The sequence below is a fragment of the Castor canadensis genome, chromosome 11 (genome assembly GCF_047511655.1).
Source record: "Castor canadensis chromosome 11, mCasCan1.hap1v2, whole genome shotgun sequence".
Lineage (NCBI taxonomy): Eukaryota > Metazoa > Chordata > Mammalia > Rodentia > Castoridae > Castor > Castor canadensis.
In genome coordinates this window covers 105,547,871-105,565,956 of record NC_133396.1, presented here as the reverse complement: position 1 = coordinate 105,565,956, position 18,086 = coordinate 105,547,871, and the positions used below count along the sequence as shown (strand labels likewise).

The following is an 18,086-nucleotide window of genomic DNA, read 5'->3' as shown; positions in this document are numbered from 1 at the left end:
ACTGCTGTGGTCAATTTTGCTTGGGCTGCTCAGCTTGCCAGCCTTACTACTGCCCTGCTGTCAGAGCAGCTTCCTCCCAGCAACTGCTGCTGCTTCTCTTCTTTTCTTCCTATTACCAGCTCAGAGAAGGTGAGCAAGACTGTTCACCTGATGATGATAACATCAGAGGGACAGTGAGGAGGGTATCTCCCAGCTGCTCACAAAGTGAGTTGATCAGTCTGCTTATATAGGCAGAAAAGAATGGGTGGATAAATAAGGATGTCTGCACCAATCACAACTATCCCTCACATTTGCACCAATCATGATACTATCTGTTATGTAAATAAAGGATTGTGTTTGCAGCAATCATAGGTTTTCTGTTGCACTGAGGTCCAGTATAAGCTGCTTCCTGAGGCAGTGCCTTCTGGAGTTGGAGTCATGCTTTGAGTGTTGGCATAAAAACAGTCTAGCTGCCTGGCTGCCAGTCCTTAGCTCAAGGCAGCTGGAACCCCAGAGAAGGGGCTAGCAACTGTCAATTAAGTCTCCCCAAGCCCCAAATCTCAGAACATTTAAAGAAAAAAAGAAAAAGAAAAAAAAAAAACTTCAAAAATGTGCTTATAGCAAAGGCTGTAACAGTGCCCTAACAATATTAGTATACACCTATCATATGACCCAATGACTCCTCTTCCAGAGAGTTCACCCAAAAGAAAATAAACAAAATACACAAAGGCTTGCACAAGAAAATCTGAGCAGCTTTATTCAGAATAGCCAAAAACTACCAAAAGCCCAGGTATCCATAAACACAGAAACAGACAAACTGTCATATATTTTATACAATGAAATTCTACTCAGCACAATATGGAATAAGCAAATGCTGCTCAAAAATATGCTGAATGAAAGAAGCCTTGTGCACAAAGCATATACTACATGATTACATTTACATGAGGTGCTAAGACAGGAAAATCTAATCAGTGATGAAACATATCAGAAGAGGAGGTGGGATGTATGTGGAAACTGAGTTGGAAGGAGCAGGAGGAAGTTTCTGGGGTGATGATTCTATACCCTGAGTGGAATTTGGCTTACACAAGTTATATGCATGTCAAAACTCACTACATGCAATACTTAAGATTTGTGCAACACATTGTGTGTAAATTTACCTAAACAAGAGATCATAAATAAATATTGAACTCTAATTCATGATATGCATGTAGAAGTGTTTACTTGTGAAGTATAAGTCACTCTCACATACATTTTTTTAAAAAATGAAGGCTGGGCACTGATGGGTCACGCCTGTAATCTTTGCTACTTGGGTCACTGTGATTGGGAGGATTGAGGTTCAAGCCCAGCCAGGGAAAATAGTTCATAAGACCCCATCTCCAAAATTACCAAAGCAAAACAGAATGGGAGTGTGGCTCAAGCTGTAGCGTGCCTGCTTGGCAAGCTTGAAGCCTTGAGTTCAAACCCCAGTCCCACCAAAAAAAAAAAAAAAAAAAGAACTCATGGACGGACAAAAAGACAGCTCCATGATAAAGCAAATATAGATTAAAAATTTCTCAGCTGGGTATGATAGTACATACCTGTAATTCCAGCACTTTGTGAGTAAGGCAAGAGGATCATGAGTTCTAGGCCAGCCTGGGTTATAAAACAAGACCTTGTCCCAAAAAAAAAGCCAGGTGCTGTGGCTCATACCTGTGATCCTAGGTACTCAGGAGGCAGAGATCAGGAGGATCAGGTTGAAGCCAGCCTAGGCAAACAGTTCATGAAACCCTATCTCGAAAACACCCAATACAAAAAAAAAAAACGGCTGGTGGAGTGGCTCAAGTGGCAGAGCACTTGATCCTAACATGTTGAGGCCCTGAGTTCAAACCCCTGTACCACCAAAAAAACAGATGGGTATAGTGGCACATATCTATTGTCCCTGCTAGGGAGTGTACTAGAAGGATCACAGTCCATGCTGGCCCAGCCATAAAAGCAAGACCCTACTAAAAAAATAACTAAGGAAGAAAGGGTGGTGAGTGACAGAGTGCATGCCTAGCAAGTATAAGGCCCTGAGTTCAAATCCCAGTACGACAAAAAAGAAAAAAAAATGTTGCATCAATTCCTGCTTCAAAACTAAGCTAAGACATCTATATTAAAAGATATCCACTATACTATTCTTCTAACTATTCTGTTTTTAAAATTTTTCATAATAAGGCAAGATATGGTAGCCCAGCTACTCAGAAGGCAGAGATCAGAGAATGAGAAAAAAAAATAGTTAGCAAGACCCTATTTCAATGAAAAAGCTGGGTATGGTGGTATACACCTGTCATCCCCAGTTATGCAGGAGGTATATGTAGAGGTACTTGCACTTGCTAGGCAGGTGCTCGACCATGTGAGCCATGCTCCTAGCTCCTTTTGCTTAAGTTGTTATACAAATAGGATCTCATGTTTTTGCCCATGGCCAACCTCAGTCCACAATCCTCCTACTTACACCTCCTGAGTAGCTAGGATTACAGATGTGAAACATCATAACCATTCCTATTGGCTGAAATGGAGTCTCACTAACTTTTTGCCCAGGGTGGACTCAAACTCAGTGCTCCTGATCTCTACCTCCCAATGAGTGTGATTATATGTGTGTAACACCAAAGAAACATCTTTTAATATGCAAATTTGGGAGGAAATTACTTCTTGCTCCAGTAAAGGATAAACAGAAGGAATATGAAAGGCAGATTCTGGTGCAGTATGGAAAAATGGTAATTGGGGTAGTATCAGAGACTAGAACGTATTATCTACAGAACTGGTGAGCCTCTTCCCACTTGCAGACAGTCAAACAGACCCCAAGGGCCGCATCAAAGCAGTTGCAAACAAATCTCAAATGAGCCGGTAGAGCGGCTCAAGAGGGAAGAGCGTCTGCCTAGCAAGTGTTAAGCCACCAAAAAAAAAAGAAAATGTTCCAAAAGAATTTTCAAATGAGAAGAAAAGATATGTCTACAAAGAGCTTTTCAACTCTATGATTTTATGCATGCTAATTGTTTTAAAATTTAAAATTTAGTCAACCATGTTAGGATAAGTCCTCTTAAAGAGAGGATAATCAAACGCAGTATCAGACATAAGAAAATAAAAAGCCAGAACAAAATTGTATCTAAGTTTTCACTTTTGATCACAAACTCAAGAAAGAGGCCAGCCCAGGCAAAGTTAATATGTCTCTATCTCATAAAACAAAATATAAACAAAAGAGCTAGGGGTATAGCTCAAGTGATAGAGCACTAGATCAATCCCACAAAAGAAAGATCATTATTTGCTGTGGTGGCACACGCAATGCCTGAAATTCCAGCACTTGGCAGGAGAAGTGTGAGTTCAAGGACAGCCTGTGTACAAACAAATAAAAAAGATCATTATTTGACAAATAATGGCAACACTGTGCTAAACATGGACTCCACAGCAGTAAGTACCACAAAGCCCTTGAAAGGCTCAGTATAGGAGAGAAGACAGACACTAAATTAATAATTATGATAGCAATGAGTATAGAAAGGCCATAAAAATCTGGTATAGGAGTACAAAACAAGATCAATCCCAATTGAAGAAGGTATCCCTGAGAAATTATATGTAAACAAAAGAAAGTAACAGACAAACAAAAGGGAAAGCAAGTGTATTCCATGCTATCACCTAAACCGATCTCCTGCTTTTCCACTTCAAACAGAAAGTGTTTAGTCATCAGCATATGAGACTGTTAATCTAGAAGACCTTCCTCCTTCAGACTCCTTGGTTTCTATGACTAGATTTTCTTGATTTCTAGTTTCCCCTTCTTCTATAGTCCTTCTTCACAGTTTTCTTGAACTCTAAATCCTCAACCTTTCATTCTACACTTTCGCTTTGATTTCTGATGCTTTCCTTTCAGTGCTTCTTCTAATCTTAATCATCACAACTGATCAAAATAAATGGAAGTTCTTCATAAAGGAAATAGTATTCTAACCTTAAAAACAACATAAAACATAAAATAAAGTGTTATGGCATAAAGGACCATAGGGAGAAAGCTGCATCATTTAGAAATATAGTAAATGCTTTTGGACACTTCTAAAACTCTCTCCATAACCTGGTCAAGAGTTACCATCTTACTTCTCCATGTGTAAACCCCACTCCAACAGGGCCACACACACCCTCAGTGAAAATCAATAATCTCTGAAATATATTTTTCATGACTGGAACACTAGCCAATGACATAATTTTTTTTAAACAAATAACTCAAAGTAAGTTATCATAATTGTTTTCCATACCTGCAATCTTGTGCTCTTTATCCACCAAATCAATACATCAAACTTGTATTAAATAGAAGTGATCTTTCTAAAATCCAAATGGGTTCCTGTTGATTTCCTGTTTAAAACTCTTTCTGAAGTTCAAACAGTCCCTGTGATCTGAACACTACTTATCTTTTCTACCACCACTCACTCATGTAACTGCATCAAAATACTTAGAATTTTTAGTATTTTCCAAATACAATTTTTTATTGCTTAACAGTTCTGTGGTTTGCAGATGCTCCTCTATTTGTCCCTCTCCACCCCATTCACCAATAATCTCATAACCCTCCATCAAAACAAAGCTAACACACTTCATCTTGTGAATCCTTTCCTAAGCCTCCCACACTTAGGAGAGCACAACCTCTTTTACACAACTGGTATACCCTACATCCAACTTATTCAACACCTATACTCTATAGTATAACTCTTTCTCTTTGCACCCAGACTAAGCCCAATGCCCATGAGCAGAGGCCTTGTCCTAAGTCATCATGGCATTCCAAGTAAAATCCTTGCCAAATAGTAAGAATTCAATACAAGGCTATGGGATGTACAAATAAATAATGGATAGCTTTCTAAATTTATATCTAACTTTAAAGAATTATAAAAATAAACAAATGAAAGAAACGTAAATGTCCTATCTTGGACAGGCTGCAAACTTCACTCACAAAAAGCTATAAAGTAAACAAAAGTAGATGTAGAACAGACAAGAGCAGGATTCATAATAAACAAAGACTCACTGGTGATTCTTACTGCCCGGTCAGTACGGAAGTCCTCTGTGTCTGGTTCATCTTGATCTTCCAGGAAATTGTATTCTGGATCATCATCATCATCTGCTTCATCTAGAAAAAAAATGTTTCAGACACTTGTTACTCCCAACATCGAAGCCATACCTCTGCAAAAATGCAAGATTTCAACAACACTCTGTACAATTAGTATATGCTAACTAAAAAGATTTTAACACCATAAACACCTGTTCTAAGGAAGCACATACATTTCTCAAGTAACTTATTTTCTCGCCAGTGCCTTTATGTGGATCGATCATTTCCCACACTGAGTCATCTCACTTACTCTCTCCAAAAACCTGGTTCTTTCCCTTCCTCAAAACTTTAATTTCTCAATATGTAGCAAAACCCAAAAACAAACTAAATAACTTGTTCTAGCAATCTTACTTTGAGTAGTGCATCTCATGAAAATAACATTTACTTATTTGTACAACGATACATATAATGAAAAAGAATTGACACAAATTCCCAACAATTAGAGAACGACTATGTAATTATGATGCCTTAGCATGATTTTTAAAATGTACACATAAAATGTGAACAGGTAACCATTTTATAAATATTCAATACAGGTATGACAAAAGTACCACACAATACCATACATACATAATAATCTAAGAAGGAAAAATTATACCTCTTCAATAATAATAATCACAAATAACTAAAGATGTACAAAAAATAAGCATTTTGATATTAGGGTAGAGGATATATAGGTGTTTCTCTCTTATAGTTTTTTTTTTATTTTTGGCAGTACTGGGGGTCTTGCACCTACTAGGCAGGCACTCTACCACTTGAGCTACACCCCACAGCCCCTTCCCCTTTTTTTCTAATTTCTAAATAAAAATTATGTCATTGTTAAATTATGGAAATTTTTTTTGGTGCTGGGGATGGACTCCAAGGCCTAGTGTGAGCTAGACAAGTTCTCTACTACTGAGCTATATCCCCAGCTCTAAATTAAGAAATGTAAGGTGATATTAACCTCCAAAGAACTTTAGATCAGTGTAGTCTTACAGAAATTTCTGTAATGATAGACATGGTATACATATGTACTGTGTAGTCCTGTAGCCACTAGTCACGTGTGACTATTGAGAACTTTAAATGTGGCTAGTACTAAGGAACTGAATTAAAAAAAAAAGAAAAAAAGACTATCAGAAAGGGAGTAACTAAATTCTTTACTACTATGTGTCTGTTAAACAGGAGGGAATATTTCTATGAATTATAATGGAAAAATATCCTAATTATATCATTAAGTGAAAGGAGCAAATTGCTGCTGTAGAATATGCATAGTATGAGTCTTCTTTTGGAAAAAAAATTTTTTTTTTTTGGTGATGCTGGGGTTTGAACTCAAGGCCTCACGCTTGCTGGACTGGGGCTCTTCAACTTGAGCCACTCTGCCAGCCCTGGGAAAAATTTCTTAATTCTCAATAAATACATGTTTAATAACACAGAGATTATCTAGAAACACATATTAACAAAGATGGTAGGACTCTTCACTTTGTAGCCTTCCACAATGTTTTAATTTTTCCTAATAAATGAGTACTTTTTATAAAAATATATATGCATTTTGCTTTTGTTTTTTGTTTATATTGCCCAGGCTATTCTTAAACTCACGTTCAAGCAACTCTCCTGTCTCAGTCTCCTCAGTAGGTAGGCCCACAGGTGCACACCACTGGAACTGACTTATATACACTTTTTTTCCATACTCATCAAAAATTTTATGCTGATTAATCCTAATCTAATTTGCACTGTTTATCCATAGCTATTTAAATATCCGATCTTTTTTGTCTATCTGTGGGCTTCTCACACAAACAAAAATTCTACAATTCCTAAGGAATGGAATCGGTGTTCCTAATCCCCACAGAATGTTCTCTGTAAGTCTTCACAGCAGGTTCTTTATAAACACTGATGAATAATGAAATTCTGGGAATAGCCTATAACATATGGGTAGATTATACAGGTTTGGACTGCATGTGTTTGGGTGTGAGAACTGCAACAGACAGCTTCTGCCCACATCACACAAAAAGAGTGCCTACTTGGCAAACATGCTGAAAAATCATCTAAGAGGATTTTTCTGAGTTATACTTAGCAAAAAATTTTAAGTTGTAGAATCTACCCATGGCCTACTTTTTTAACTGATCTACAAAATCAGCATCTACCCAGACGATCTAAGGTTAGTGTACCACTCCAGTGCTATCTCTTAATTATTTCCTGCAAGTAAGAATCTAACTTGTAATAGCGTTTAGGTCAGATGGTACTAGGAACATGAGAAAACAGTTGGCCATGTAATGTTACAAAAAAAAAAAAAAAAAGGTTAGCATATAGCAAAAGTTTGATACTAGGATCCCATATCTAGCATCATTTCCTATTTGTCAGCACCTCAGTAAATACTGCAGGTGGATCTGGAACTCAAACCAACTCTAATAACTGGCCCTGGAATCCTTAGTGAATACCACCCATGCTTACTCTCCTCAATTCTGATTTTGGTTCTACAAATCATATGAGAAATAATGCCCAACTCCCCAGATTCTGATGGACAGCACTCTATGGCCTTTCCTCCCCAATAGCTACCACCTCAGCAATTTGAACAAAGGTGATGAGAAAACAAAAGCACAAAAGCTGCTACTGATAAAGCTGTAAGAACCTGACTTAGTCCTAATATTTTGTATTAACATGGGTCAAAAATAAAAAGCAGTGCTTCCTTCTGGAAAGTTACAGTCTTCAAAATAAAATAAAAAGTGGTTTAACTCCTCAGGAAGCCTCTGTGATGAAGACATGCTTAGAATATTAAACTGGGTTCCAGTCCTAGCACTGTAAAAATTGATTCCATAACACAGAGCAAAACAAAGAACTTCTCTGAGATTTTACTACCTATAGAATGCTAGAACTATCTTTGTCCTGCTCATTCCTTTTTTTTTTTTTTTTGTGGCAATATGAGTTCAACTCAGAGCCTTGCACTTGCTAAGGCAGGTGAGCCACTGAGCCAGCTCTGTCCATTCCCTTTTGCAAAGATTTTGAACCTTGGTCTCAAAGAGCTTGGAGAGGTCTGGCAGAAAAAAGGAATGCCAATAAATGCCCTTTGAGGTATATGTATTTAGGTATGCATTTTATGTATGGAGATATGTATTTTTTCTGGCGAAAAGCTGTATAGTTCTCAGCATATTCAAAACTGGTAGAATAATGAAAAGTCCAGAGTTTAGACTCTTATCTGTCCTAAGACTAATGGGATAACAGATCGACCACTGATTAGTAAGGAACTGATTTTCCAGTTGATATGTCAATGATCAACTTCAAACTTAATCTCTTCTTATCTCTTCTTATACAATTTTGTGCAATTTTAAGCTGGACACTAGAGGCTCATCCCTGTAATCCTAGCTACTTGGGAGGCTGAGATCTGGAGGATCACGGCTCAAGGCCAACCTGGGAAAACAGTTTTAGAGACCCCCATCTCCAAAATAACCAAAGCAAAATGGACTAGAGGTATGGCTCAAGTGGTAGAGTACCTGCTTTACAAGTGACTGCTTTGCAAGTGCAAAGTCCTGAGTTCAAACTCCAGTCCCACAAAAAAAAATAAACAACAAACAAAACAAAACATGTATATCATTGCTTATTAGCACTTCTACAATAGAGGGTAGGTGGAGAAGAAAAACATTAAGATTCAAACCAAACTGCTTCTTGTCATCTATCTTTTCTGTCTGAGAAAAGTCTCAAATTTAAATTTAGTACTAAAATTTAATTCTCTCTATTCCAATACTAATATGGAAAACTAACAGGTAACCAACTACACATTCGAAAACTCTTACAGATGTCTTGCTGGGACAGGAAACTTGTCTTGGGAAGAGGCTTTACTAGTTTTTTTTTTTAGGTAATATTTGATATTTACCTATGCCAAGCATGTACTACTCTTATATTTATAATAGAGAAAATTCTTGAGGCATACAGCCTACAGAAGCCACTATATCTATTATTTCATGTCTCTCCCATCCATCTGCCTCCTCTCCATCTTCTTTTCCCTGTCAATGTTTTTTAAATTTTTTTCAAAAGTCCATCACAATTACCTACCTCTTTTATATACCTATAAATGATCATCCAAAACAGAAATTGGCTTTCCCTCTTCTAAAACCTTACAAGCTGGGCGTGGTGGTATACACCTGTATGTAGTCCCAACCGCTTGGGAGTCTGAGGCAGGAGGATTGCTTGAACCCAGAAGTCTGGAGCCAGCCTGGTTAACCTATCAAGACGCTGTCTCTTAAAATAAACTAAGGAGTGAATAAAGCAATAAACACATACGTTTAAAACAAGTATTGTGAACAAACAATGGACCAGGTATCATGTACTTCTTAATAGATTTCACTCCCTGACTAAATGATTGTGCTCTTTATCCCTCACAGAACCTAGCACAATGCCTGCAGAAGGAAAGTACTAAATAATCATGCCAAATGATGTACAGTGATTAATAGTATCACAAATAGCTTTCAAAGGCTTGTTATTTTATTATTTACTTATTTGTTTTTTGTTTGTTTGTTTATGGCAGTACTGGGTTTGAATTCAGTCTCAAGAGCTCTGCCACTTATACAACAATCAGCCCTTTTTGCTTTAGTTAGTTTTGGATAGGGTCTCATGCTTTTGCAGGCCTCAGGCCACAATCCTCTTACCTCTGCCTCCCAAATAGCTGGGATTATAGGCCTGAACCACCATACCTGGCTTGGTTTTTTTTTTTTAATTGGGTCTCAATTAATTCCCCCTCCCCCAGGCTGGCCTTTAACCATGATCCTCCTATCTCTGCCTCCTAAGTACTTGGGATTACAAGTGTATGGCCCATGTCTAACCTAAGGATTTGTTATTTTCTTTTATTCACTTATCCTGATATTCATGGCCTAACCAACCTATGTATTTATTTTGTCTATTTCCATCCAAACTTTTATCTGATCATTACTCCTTCCTTACTTCTGGTAAGATTCTTTTGGGTAACTGTACACTCCCCACACAGCAATATGAGGTACTGTCAGTCATAAGAGTCCAAGCTAAAATGGCCACCCTATCAGTGCTACACAACACCAAGAGAGTGTGCATGTGATTAGATCAAGCCAATCTGAGTTGTTCCCTGGAAATTCCAAACTGAAGTTTATATGGCAGAGTCCTTCTGATATGCTGACAAAGCAAGAAGAAATGGATTTCCAGCCTTGCAGCAAAAAGTTTGAGAATGAAGCTGAGTAAAAAAAAAGAAATAAAGTAGAGAGGGAAAGAAGGATCCTAACAGTGCCTCAGTTCCACAGCAGGTTTTTCTGCCCTTCTGAAAGTCTGGTTTCATTTGACCTCAGCAAAACTGAGTTAGAACTCTTTCACTTGTATCAGAAACACCCGTACCTAACGCAATGTTATTTTGGTGAAGCAGTGAACCTTCCTTAGATCATATTTAAAATTACATGTGTAATTATGATTCAAGGGAGGATCCTTAGCATTCAATAACTTCCAAAAAGATGCTTAACAAAAATGAGGGAGAAGAAAGAAAAGAGAAAAATTAACAACTGAATATATATGTAAAGCCAGGCAACAATGGCTCATGCCTGTAATCCTAGCTGAGTTCTATGAGGTACTCAAGTAAATTAACTAAATTCAAGGACAGTGTTGTGGGAACCCTGATTCCCAGCCAGTTGAAAAGAAGCACGGGTTAAAAACAACTGGGTCTGCAACTGGCACCTAAAGGAGGGGCAGTCTTGAGGACTCTGCCCTATCTGAATCTATCACAGGTAGACAGCATCTGAACTGAATGGGATTAGAGGACACCCAGCTGGTGTCTACCGCCGAAGAATGCTTATTTGCTGGGAAGGTGAAGTCCCCATACCTTTTATTTAAATCTTTTTTCTGGTGGTACTGGGGTTTAAAAGAGAAATTCCCGACCTTTTGAGATCACAGAAGTCCTGTGCTGACTGTGGTATGGGAACAAAGGAAAATAACACACTTTATTCTTCTGACATGACCTCACTCTTTGTTTCTGGTGCTGGGGACTGAGGCTGAAGCCTCATGAACACTAAGCGCGCACTCTACCATTAAGCTATGTCCCCAGCCGACACAATTGCATTCACTTATTGATTTGTGTGTTTGTTTACTTATTTATTTTAGCAGTCCATCGCCTTAACCACTCAGGCACCTCGTCACATGGTTTATTTATTTTAGAGTCTCCCTAATGCTGCCGAGGTTGCCCTCAAACTCCTGGGCTCAAGAGATCCTTCTATCTAAGCTTCCAGGTACATGGGACTATAGGTGTGTGCCACCGTGCCTGGCCACAATCCCAATATTTAAGCTTCCAATTAATGAAAATTTTAGCAAAGATGATAGGACAGAATATAAATGAAAACAAAATCACTTACCTTCATTCTCTACATCATCATTTATAAGTCCCCCCAGCCACACCTTCCAGTCCTCATCATCAGCTGTATTGGGGTCATACATGTCTGGGGTGATATCTGGAGCTTGAAGTTCTGCCTCTAATTGGCCCAGGGGAACATCTTTCAGGGGCATCTTAGACCGGGTTCGGAATGCGATGAGACTGCTGTCCATGGGCTAGCAAATGGAAAAGGGAAAAGAAGTCACTATGTGAATAATTCTTCCAGATTCTCCAAACTGCACCTTCTCCTTTGTGCTGCTCTTCCCAGCTTAAGCCACAGCTCTCTTCTATAACCAATTTGGGTTAATTATTTGTTTGTCTCAAAAATTTTTAAGAAAAATCACATTAGTCTGAAAACAACATTTCAAGAACATCTGTAACAGCTCTATTGAAATATATAATTTATCTAGGCTGGAGGAGTGGCTAAAGTGGAACAGTTACTGCCTAGCAAGCCACAGGCCCTGAGTTCAAACCCCAAAACCACTCAAAAAAAAAAATTATAGGCCATAAAGCATATAATTGAGTTCAAATGCCACTACCACCGAAAAAAAACAGGGGAGGAGGGGGGAACAAATAATTTAATGGACTTTAGTGTATTCATAATATTATGCAAACATCAGCACAAATTCCAAAACAGTTTTATCAATCCAAAAAGAAAATGCAGGCCCATGGACTTTCCTTCCCTCCTCCTCCCAATTCCTGCTAACCAGTAACCTACATTCTGTCTTTTTTGATTTCCTTTATACTAAAATTTCATATAAATGAAATCACTGCTTTCACTTAGCATAATGTGTTCAAAGTTCATCCTTGAGCCAGACACTGGTGGCTCTCGCCTGTAATCCTAGCTACTTAGGAGGCACAGATCAGGAGGATCGAAGTTTGAAGCCAGCACAGGCAAAGTAGTTCACAAGACTCTAAAAAAAAACGCTTCACAAAAAAGCGCTGGTGGAGTGGCTCAAGGTGTAAGCCCTGAGTTCAAACCTCAGTACTGCAAAAAAAAAAGTTCATCTTTGTACCATGTATCAGTAATTTCTTTTATTCCCAATAACATTCCATTGTATGGATATACCACATTTTGCTTACCCATTAGCTGATGGACATTTGTGTTTCTACATAGGGACTACTGAGAATACTGCTATTAAAAACATTTATTTTCGGTTCTCTTGGAGTAAAATTTTTGAGTCATATGATAACTGTTTAACTTTTTTTTTTTTTGCAAGGATTTATTTTAGTATAACAAGATAAAGTATAGACAGGGAGCAGGGGAGGGAGGAAAAGAGAGAGAAACATTTCCTGTTCCCCCACTCAGGAAATGGGAGCAAAGACTACTCTGTTTAACCTTTTTAGAGGCGGTACTGAGTTATAAACTCAGGGCTTTGGATTTAGGAAGGCACTCTACCACTTTGAAGTACACTCCCAGCCCTTTTTGCTTTAGATATTTTTCAAATAGGGTCTTGCATTTATTCCCAAGTTGACCTGGACCTCAATCTTCCTATTTAAGCACCTCAAGTAGCTGGGATGACAGGTATGCACCATTGGGCCCAGCTTTTATTGGTTGAGACAAGAGTCTTGCAAAGTTTTTACCCAGGCTAGGCTAGAACCACAATCATCCCAATATCTGCTTCCCAAGTAACTAGGATTACAGGTGTGAGCCACCATACCCAACTATGTTTAACTTTTTGAAAAACTGTCAAACTGTTTTCCAAAATACTTGTACCATTTTATAGTCCCACCAGCAGTGTAGAGGGTTCCACGTTTTTCCACAAGCTTTCCAACACTGTTATCCATATTTTTTATTAGAGCGAAGCTAGTGAAGGCTAAGTGGTAGGCTGTTTCTTTGTTTCTGTTTTTATTTTTTGCAATGTAGAGACATTACTGATGCTAGGTAAGGTATACCTCAGGGCAGTATAGTTTTGGTTTGTATGTCTCTAATGACTAATGTTGACTATCTTTTCATATGCTTCTTGGCCATTCATTTATCTTCCCTAGAGACATGTCTATTCATATCCCTTGCCCATTGTAGAATTAAGTTGTCTTTTTATTTTTGAATTGTAAGAGATCTTTACATAATATAATAATAAGCTTACCACAAATGTAATCTCTCATTCTGTATGTTGTCTTCACATTCTGTTTGTTTGTTTGTTTGTAAACAGCCTTTCTGTGTAACCCAGGCTGGCCTCAAACTTGTAATCCTCTTGACTCAGCCTCTCAAGGACCTAGCTGTGTTCACATTTGTGAAGCACAAAAGTTTTTAGTTTTTATGAGGTCTAATATATCTGCTTTTATTTTTTTTATTTTATTTTTTATTTATTTATTTATTTTGCAGTACTGGGGCTTGAACTCAGGGCCTACACCTTGTGCCACTCCACCAGCCCTTTTTAGTGATGGGTGTTTTCAAGATAAGACCTGCTAGCTTCAAACCTCGATCCTCCTAATCTCTGCCTCCTGAGTAGCTAGGATTACAGGTGTGAGCCAATGGCACCCAGCTGCTTTTATCTTTTGTGGTTTTATGTTTTTGGTATTATATCTAAGACTCTATTGCCTGATTAAAGGTCACAGAGTTTGACTCCGATGTTTGCTTCTACAAGGTATATAGTTTTAGCTCTTACATTTAGACTGACAATTTGAGTTAATTTTTAACTCATACCACATGAGGTCCATTTTCATTCTTCTGTAATACAGACTTCAGGGGTCCTAGCACAATCTGTTGAAAAGACTATTTTTTCCCACTAGCTGGTCTTTGCATACTTAACCATAAATGAAAAGGTTTATTTCTGACCTCTAAATTCTGTTCCACTGATCTGTGTGTCTATCCTTACGCCAGAAACAGAATTTCATGATTACTGTAACTTTATAGTTAATGGGGTGTGTGTGTGTGTTTTCCTTTTGTTTGTTTATTGTTTTATTTGTTGTGGATTTTCTTTGTTTTCTGTTTTTGTTACTAGGGTTTGAACTCAGGGCCTCAACCAAGCACACTTGAGCCATGCCCCAAGTTCTTTTGCTTTTAGCTTATTTTTCATAGTCTCACTTTTGGCCTGGGCTGGCCTTGAGCCTCTGCCTCCTGAGTAGCTGGGATTACAGACATGTACCACTATGCCCAGCTTCTTTTATTTGTTTGTTTGTTTTGAGATAGGGTCTTGCTATTGAGTCCAGGCTACCACACCAAGCTCTATAATAAGTTTTGAAATCAGAAAGTGTAAGACCTCCACCTTTGTTCTTTTTCAAGATTTTTTGGGTTATTCTAGGTCCCTTGCTTTCCATAAAAATTTTAGGATTAATTTATCAATTTCTGCAAAAATGGCAGATGGGATTAGGACAGGGATTGCATTGAATATATACATCAATTTGGAAAGCTATTCTTAAACTACTGCAACAATCTCTTAGTATGTTTCCATTTATTTTCTTTTTTTGTTTTGTTTCATTTTGTTTTGTTTTGGTGGGACTGAGATTTGAACTCAGGGCTTTATGCGTGCAAAGCAAGCACTCTACTACTTGAGCTACATCTCCAGTCCATTTTTCACTGGTTATTTTGGAGATGGAATCTCGAGGACTATTTGCTTGGGGGCTGGCCTCAAATCAAGAGCCTCTCAATCTCAGCCTCCCAAATAGCTAGGAGTATAGGCATGAGCCACCAGCATCTAGCTCCATTTACTCTCTTACTGTTCCTAAAAGAGAAAAAAATTATTGAATCCTGATTTTGGTAATTACACTGTGGTAACAGAAAAGGATCTCATTTTAAAGAAATAAACACGAAAGCGTTCAAGGGTAAAAGGACATCATTATTACAATATTCTCTAAAATGATTTTTTTAAGTGAGTTTGGAGAGAGAAGAAGAGAATTATAAAGCAATTGTCATAAAAAGTTAATATCTGGACAATCTAGGTGAAGGTTGGTCATACTCCAAATTTTAAAATGTTCTTATCACAATTTATTCATTCCTTACAAAATGCTATTGTCACTTAAGATAAAATAGCACAAACCTTATAGAGCATCGAAAACAATTTCATCGGGGAGGGGACTGAGGGGGAGAGATGATGGGGGCAATGTAACTAATGTATAATATAACTCTAATCTGAATTGTCACTATGAATCCCCCCTGTTTAATGAATATACCCTAATAAAAAATATATAAAATTTAAAAAGAAATTTCAGAAGTCTTACTATATAAGAATTTAAGCCTGGTGCCAGTGGCTCATGCCTGCAATGTAGCTACTTGGGAGGATGAGATGGGGAGGATTGAGGTTCAAAGTCCGCTGGAACAAATAGTTCTTGAGATCCCCACCCCCAAAATAACCAGAGCAAAATGGACTAGAGGTGCGGCTCACACATAGCAAGCATGAAGCCCTGAATGTTCAAACTCCAATCCCAAAAAAAAAATAATAATAATTTAATACCTTTCTTGCTCTTTCTCTCTCTCTCCCTCTCTCTCTCTCTCTCTCTCTCCCTCCCTCTTCTCAACATGAGCAACAACTAAATTACCACCTTTTATTTTCTCAAGGATTTAGAGCTATGATATTCACCTGGAAAGAATCCATGCAGACAGGACTAGAAGCCAGCTCCTCATCTACTGCATGTAGCTTCTCCATGAAAGTACTGTCCTTGGTCTGTTTGGGCTTTGGAGGGGGTGGAGGTCCCATGGGCACGACCTCAGCGCTGATGTGCCTGATGGCAGGTGTGGTGACTTTCTCAGCCTGGGTAAAAGAGCCAACTGCGTTAAGGAAGAAAGAAAGAAGGAGGAGAGGGGGAAGGAGGAAGAGAGGAAGGAAGGGAAGAAAGACATGGGTCTTCCACATGCTACTGACCTTTTTCTTCTTAGAAGTACATGAAAACACTGTCGAGTACATAGATCTAACTAGGTTACATACTCTTTCTAGTGAAGTCAACAGAATGCTACTTAGGTTACCAAAAAGTAAGAAATCTAATAAAAATAGCTTTAAAGACAATATTAGAAAACATGGATGAGACAATAGAAGGGCAGGAAACAAGAAACTCCAATAGTTGCACATTTTTGGTGCCTTAATAAGAACTCAGAAAAGTTCTTCATATCACAAGGTTCCAGTTTTCCATTAACTATTCATTAATCCAAGGGACTTTGGAAAAGGGTGATAGTCCAGAATCACCACAAATAAATCATCTACTTATATGGGTAAAATCTGTTTATATATTTATGTCTAATTTATCTTTTTTCTATGATGCTGGTTTACCTCTGATAGTATTGCACTCTCCTCATCTGTTTCAGTCATCTCAGAAGACTGTCTCAATCTGGATTTCTTTGCCCCACGTGGAGACGAAGCCGTGCTTTCAACATCACTTTCCAATAAACTCTATAAAAAAAATCCAGTTCACTTTTACATATGTGCCTTGCTTGAATCCAGAGTGTGAAGTATCTCAAGAAAATAAATCACAAAATACCAATCAGTCAGAAAAAAGAGAAAATAAAACATAAATGACTTAATATCCTAAAGGAGGGAAGGGGACAGGGATTAGACTAATACCTTCATCTGAATTAGAAATTATGAAAGTATAAGGCATTCATTGGGCTGCAGAGTGTACCTCAAGTGGTAGAGCACCTGCCAAGCAAGTGTGAGGCCCTGGGATCAATCCCCAATGCCACAAAAAGAAGAAAGAAAGAAAGAAAGAAAGGAAAGGAAAGGAAAGGGAAGGGAGGGAAGGGAAGGGAGGAAGGGAGGGAGGAAGGAAGGAAAGGAGGGAGGGAGGAAGGAAGGAAGGAAGGAAGGAAGGAAGGAAGGAAGGAAGTGAAGAAAGAAAGAATAAGGCATTGGTTTAAAATCCTAATACAAACATATTAACACTTTGATAAAAATGAACAAACTATGGTTATAAGCAAAGGTCTGCATTGCTTATAAGCACATGCTGAACAAAAAGATAATACTAAACAAAAACAACAGGCAGGAAGAAAAGAACACACACACTATGAGTCCATTCATATAAAGCTCGTAAATAGCAAACATTGAACTATAGTGTATACAGGTGCACATTTAGGTGATGGAACTATAAAGAAATACAATCTGCTGGAGAGGCGGCTCAGTGATAGAGCACTTGCCTAGCAAAAACAAGGCCCGGGTTCAATCCCCAGCACTAAAAAAGTGTATATTTTATTTTATACACATTTCTCTATTATATGTGTTACACTTCATCATAAAAATTTAAAAATTGAGGGAGGATGAAGAAAAAAAAAAGTCTCAGCAAAAAATTGGTTAGAAGGCTGGAGTGTGGCCAGCCTGCCTAGCAAGCGCTGCCTAGCAAGCACAAGGCTCTGAGTTCAAACCCCAGTACCACAAAAAAAAAAAAAAAAAAAAATTAGAAGAAAGACCTCAATCCTCTCCATAGAACAAGTGAAAATACCAAGGAACGCAAGTATACCTTGTCTTGTTAAGCCAAATTTTTCTCTTTATTACCGATAAATACCAACTGACCTCTTCAGCAGTCTCATCTTCCTCTTCTTCATCTGGCTGGTATTCTTCATCTGAGGAATCGTCTTCTTCAAGTTGGATGTCCACAAACTGTGGAGGCTGCATTAGGTCAACGAGAAAGAAATGGAGTCTGGCTGGGGGAAGAGCTCAGTGATGGAGTGCATGACAGCCATGCACAAGGCCCTGGCTCCCATCCCCACCACGAAAATAAAAAAAGGAAAGGAAAGAAAAT

General features: G+C 38.2%; 1 protein-coding gene across 5 annotated transcripts in view; it reads right to left on the bottom strand.

The window, feature by feature from the left end:
- LOC109688008 (GON-4-like protein) overlaps positions 1-18,086 on the bottom strand; it is a 77,769-nt gene that overhangs the window by 34,519 nt on the left and 25,164 nt on the right. For all 5 annotated transcript variants that reach the window (XM_020166150.2, XM_020166149.2, XM_074047905.1 and 2 more), the window contains 5 exons: positions 17,858-17,953; positions 16,625-16,744; positions 15,941-16,111; positions 11,404-11,596; positions 4,991-5,092 (listed from right to left, as the gene is read on the bottom strand). In XM_020166150.2, coding sequence (XP_020021739.2) covers positions 4,991-5,092; positions 11,404-11,596; positions 15,941-16,111; positions 16,625-16,744; positions 17,858-17,953 — 682 coding nt within the window. The remainder of the gene's footprint in view (positions 1-4,990; positions 5,093-11,403; positions 11,597-15,940; positions 16,112-16,624; positions 16,745-17,857; positions 17,954-18,086) is intronic.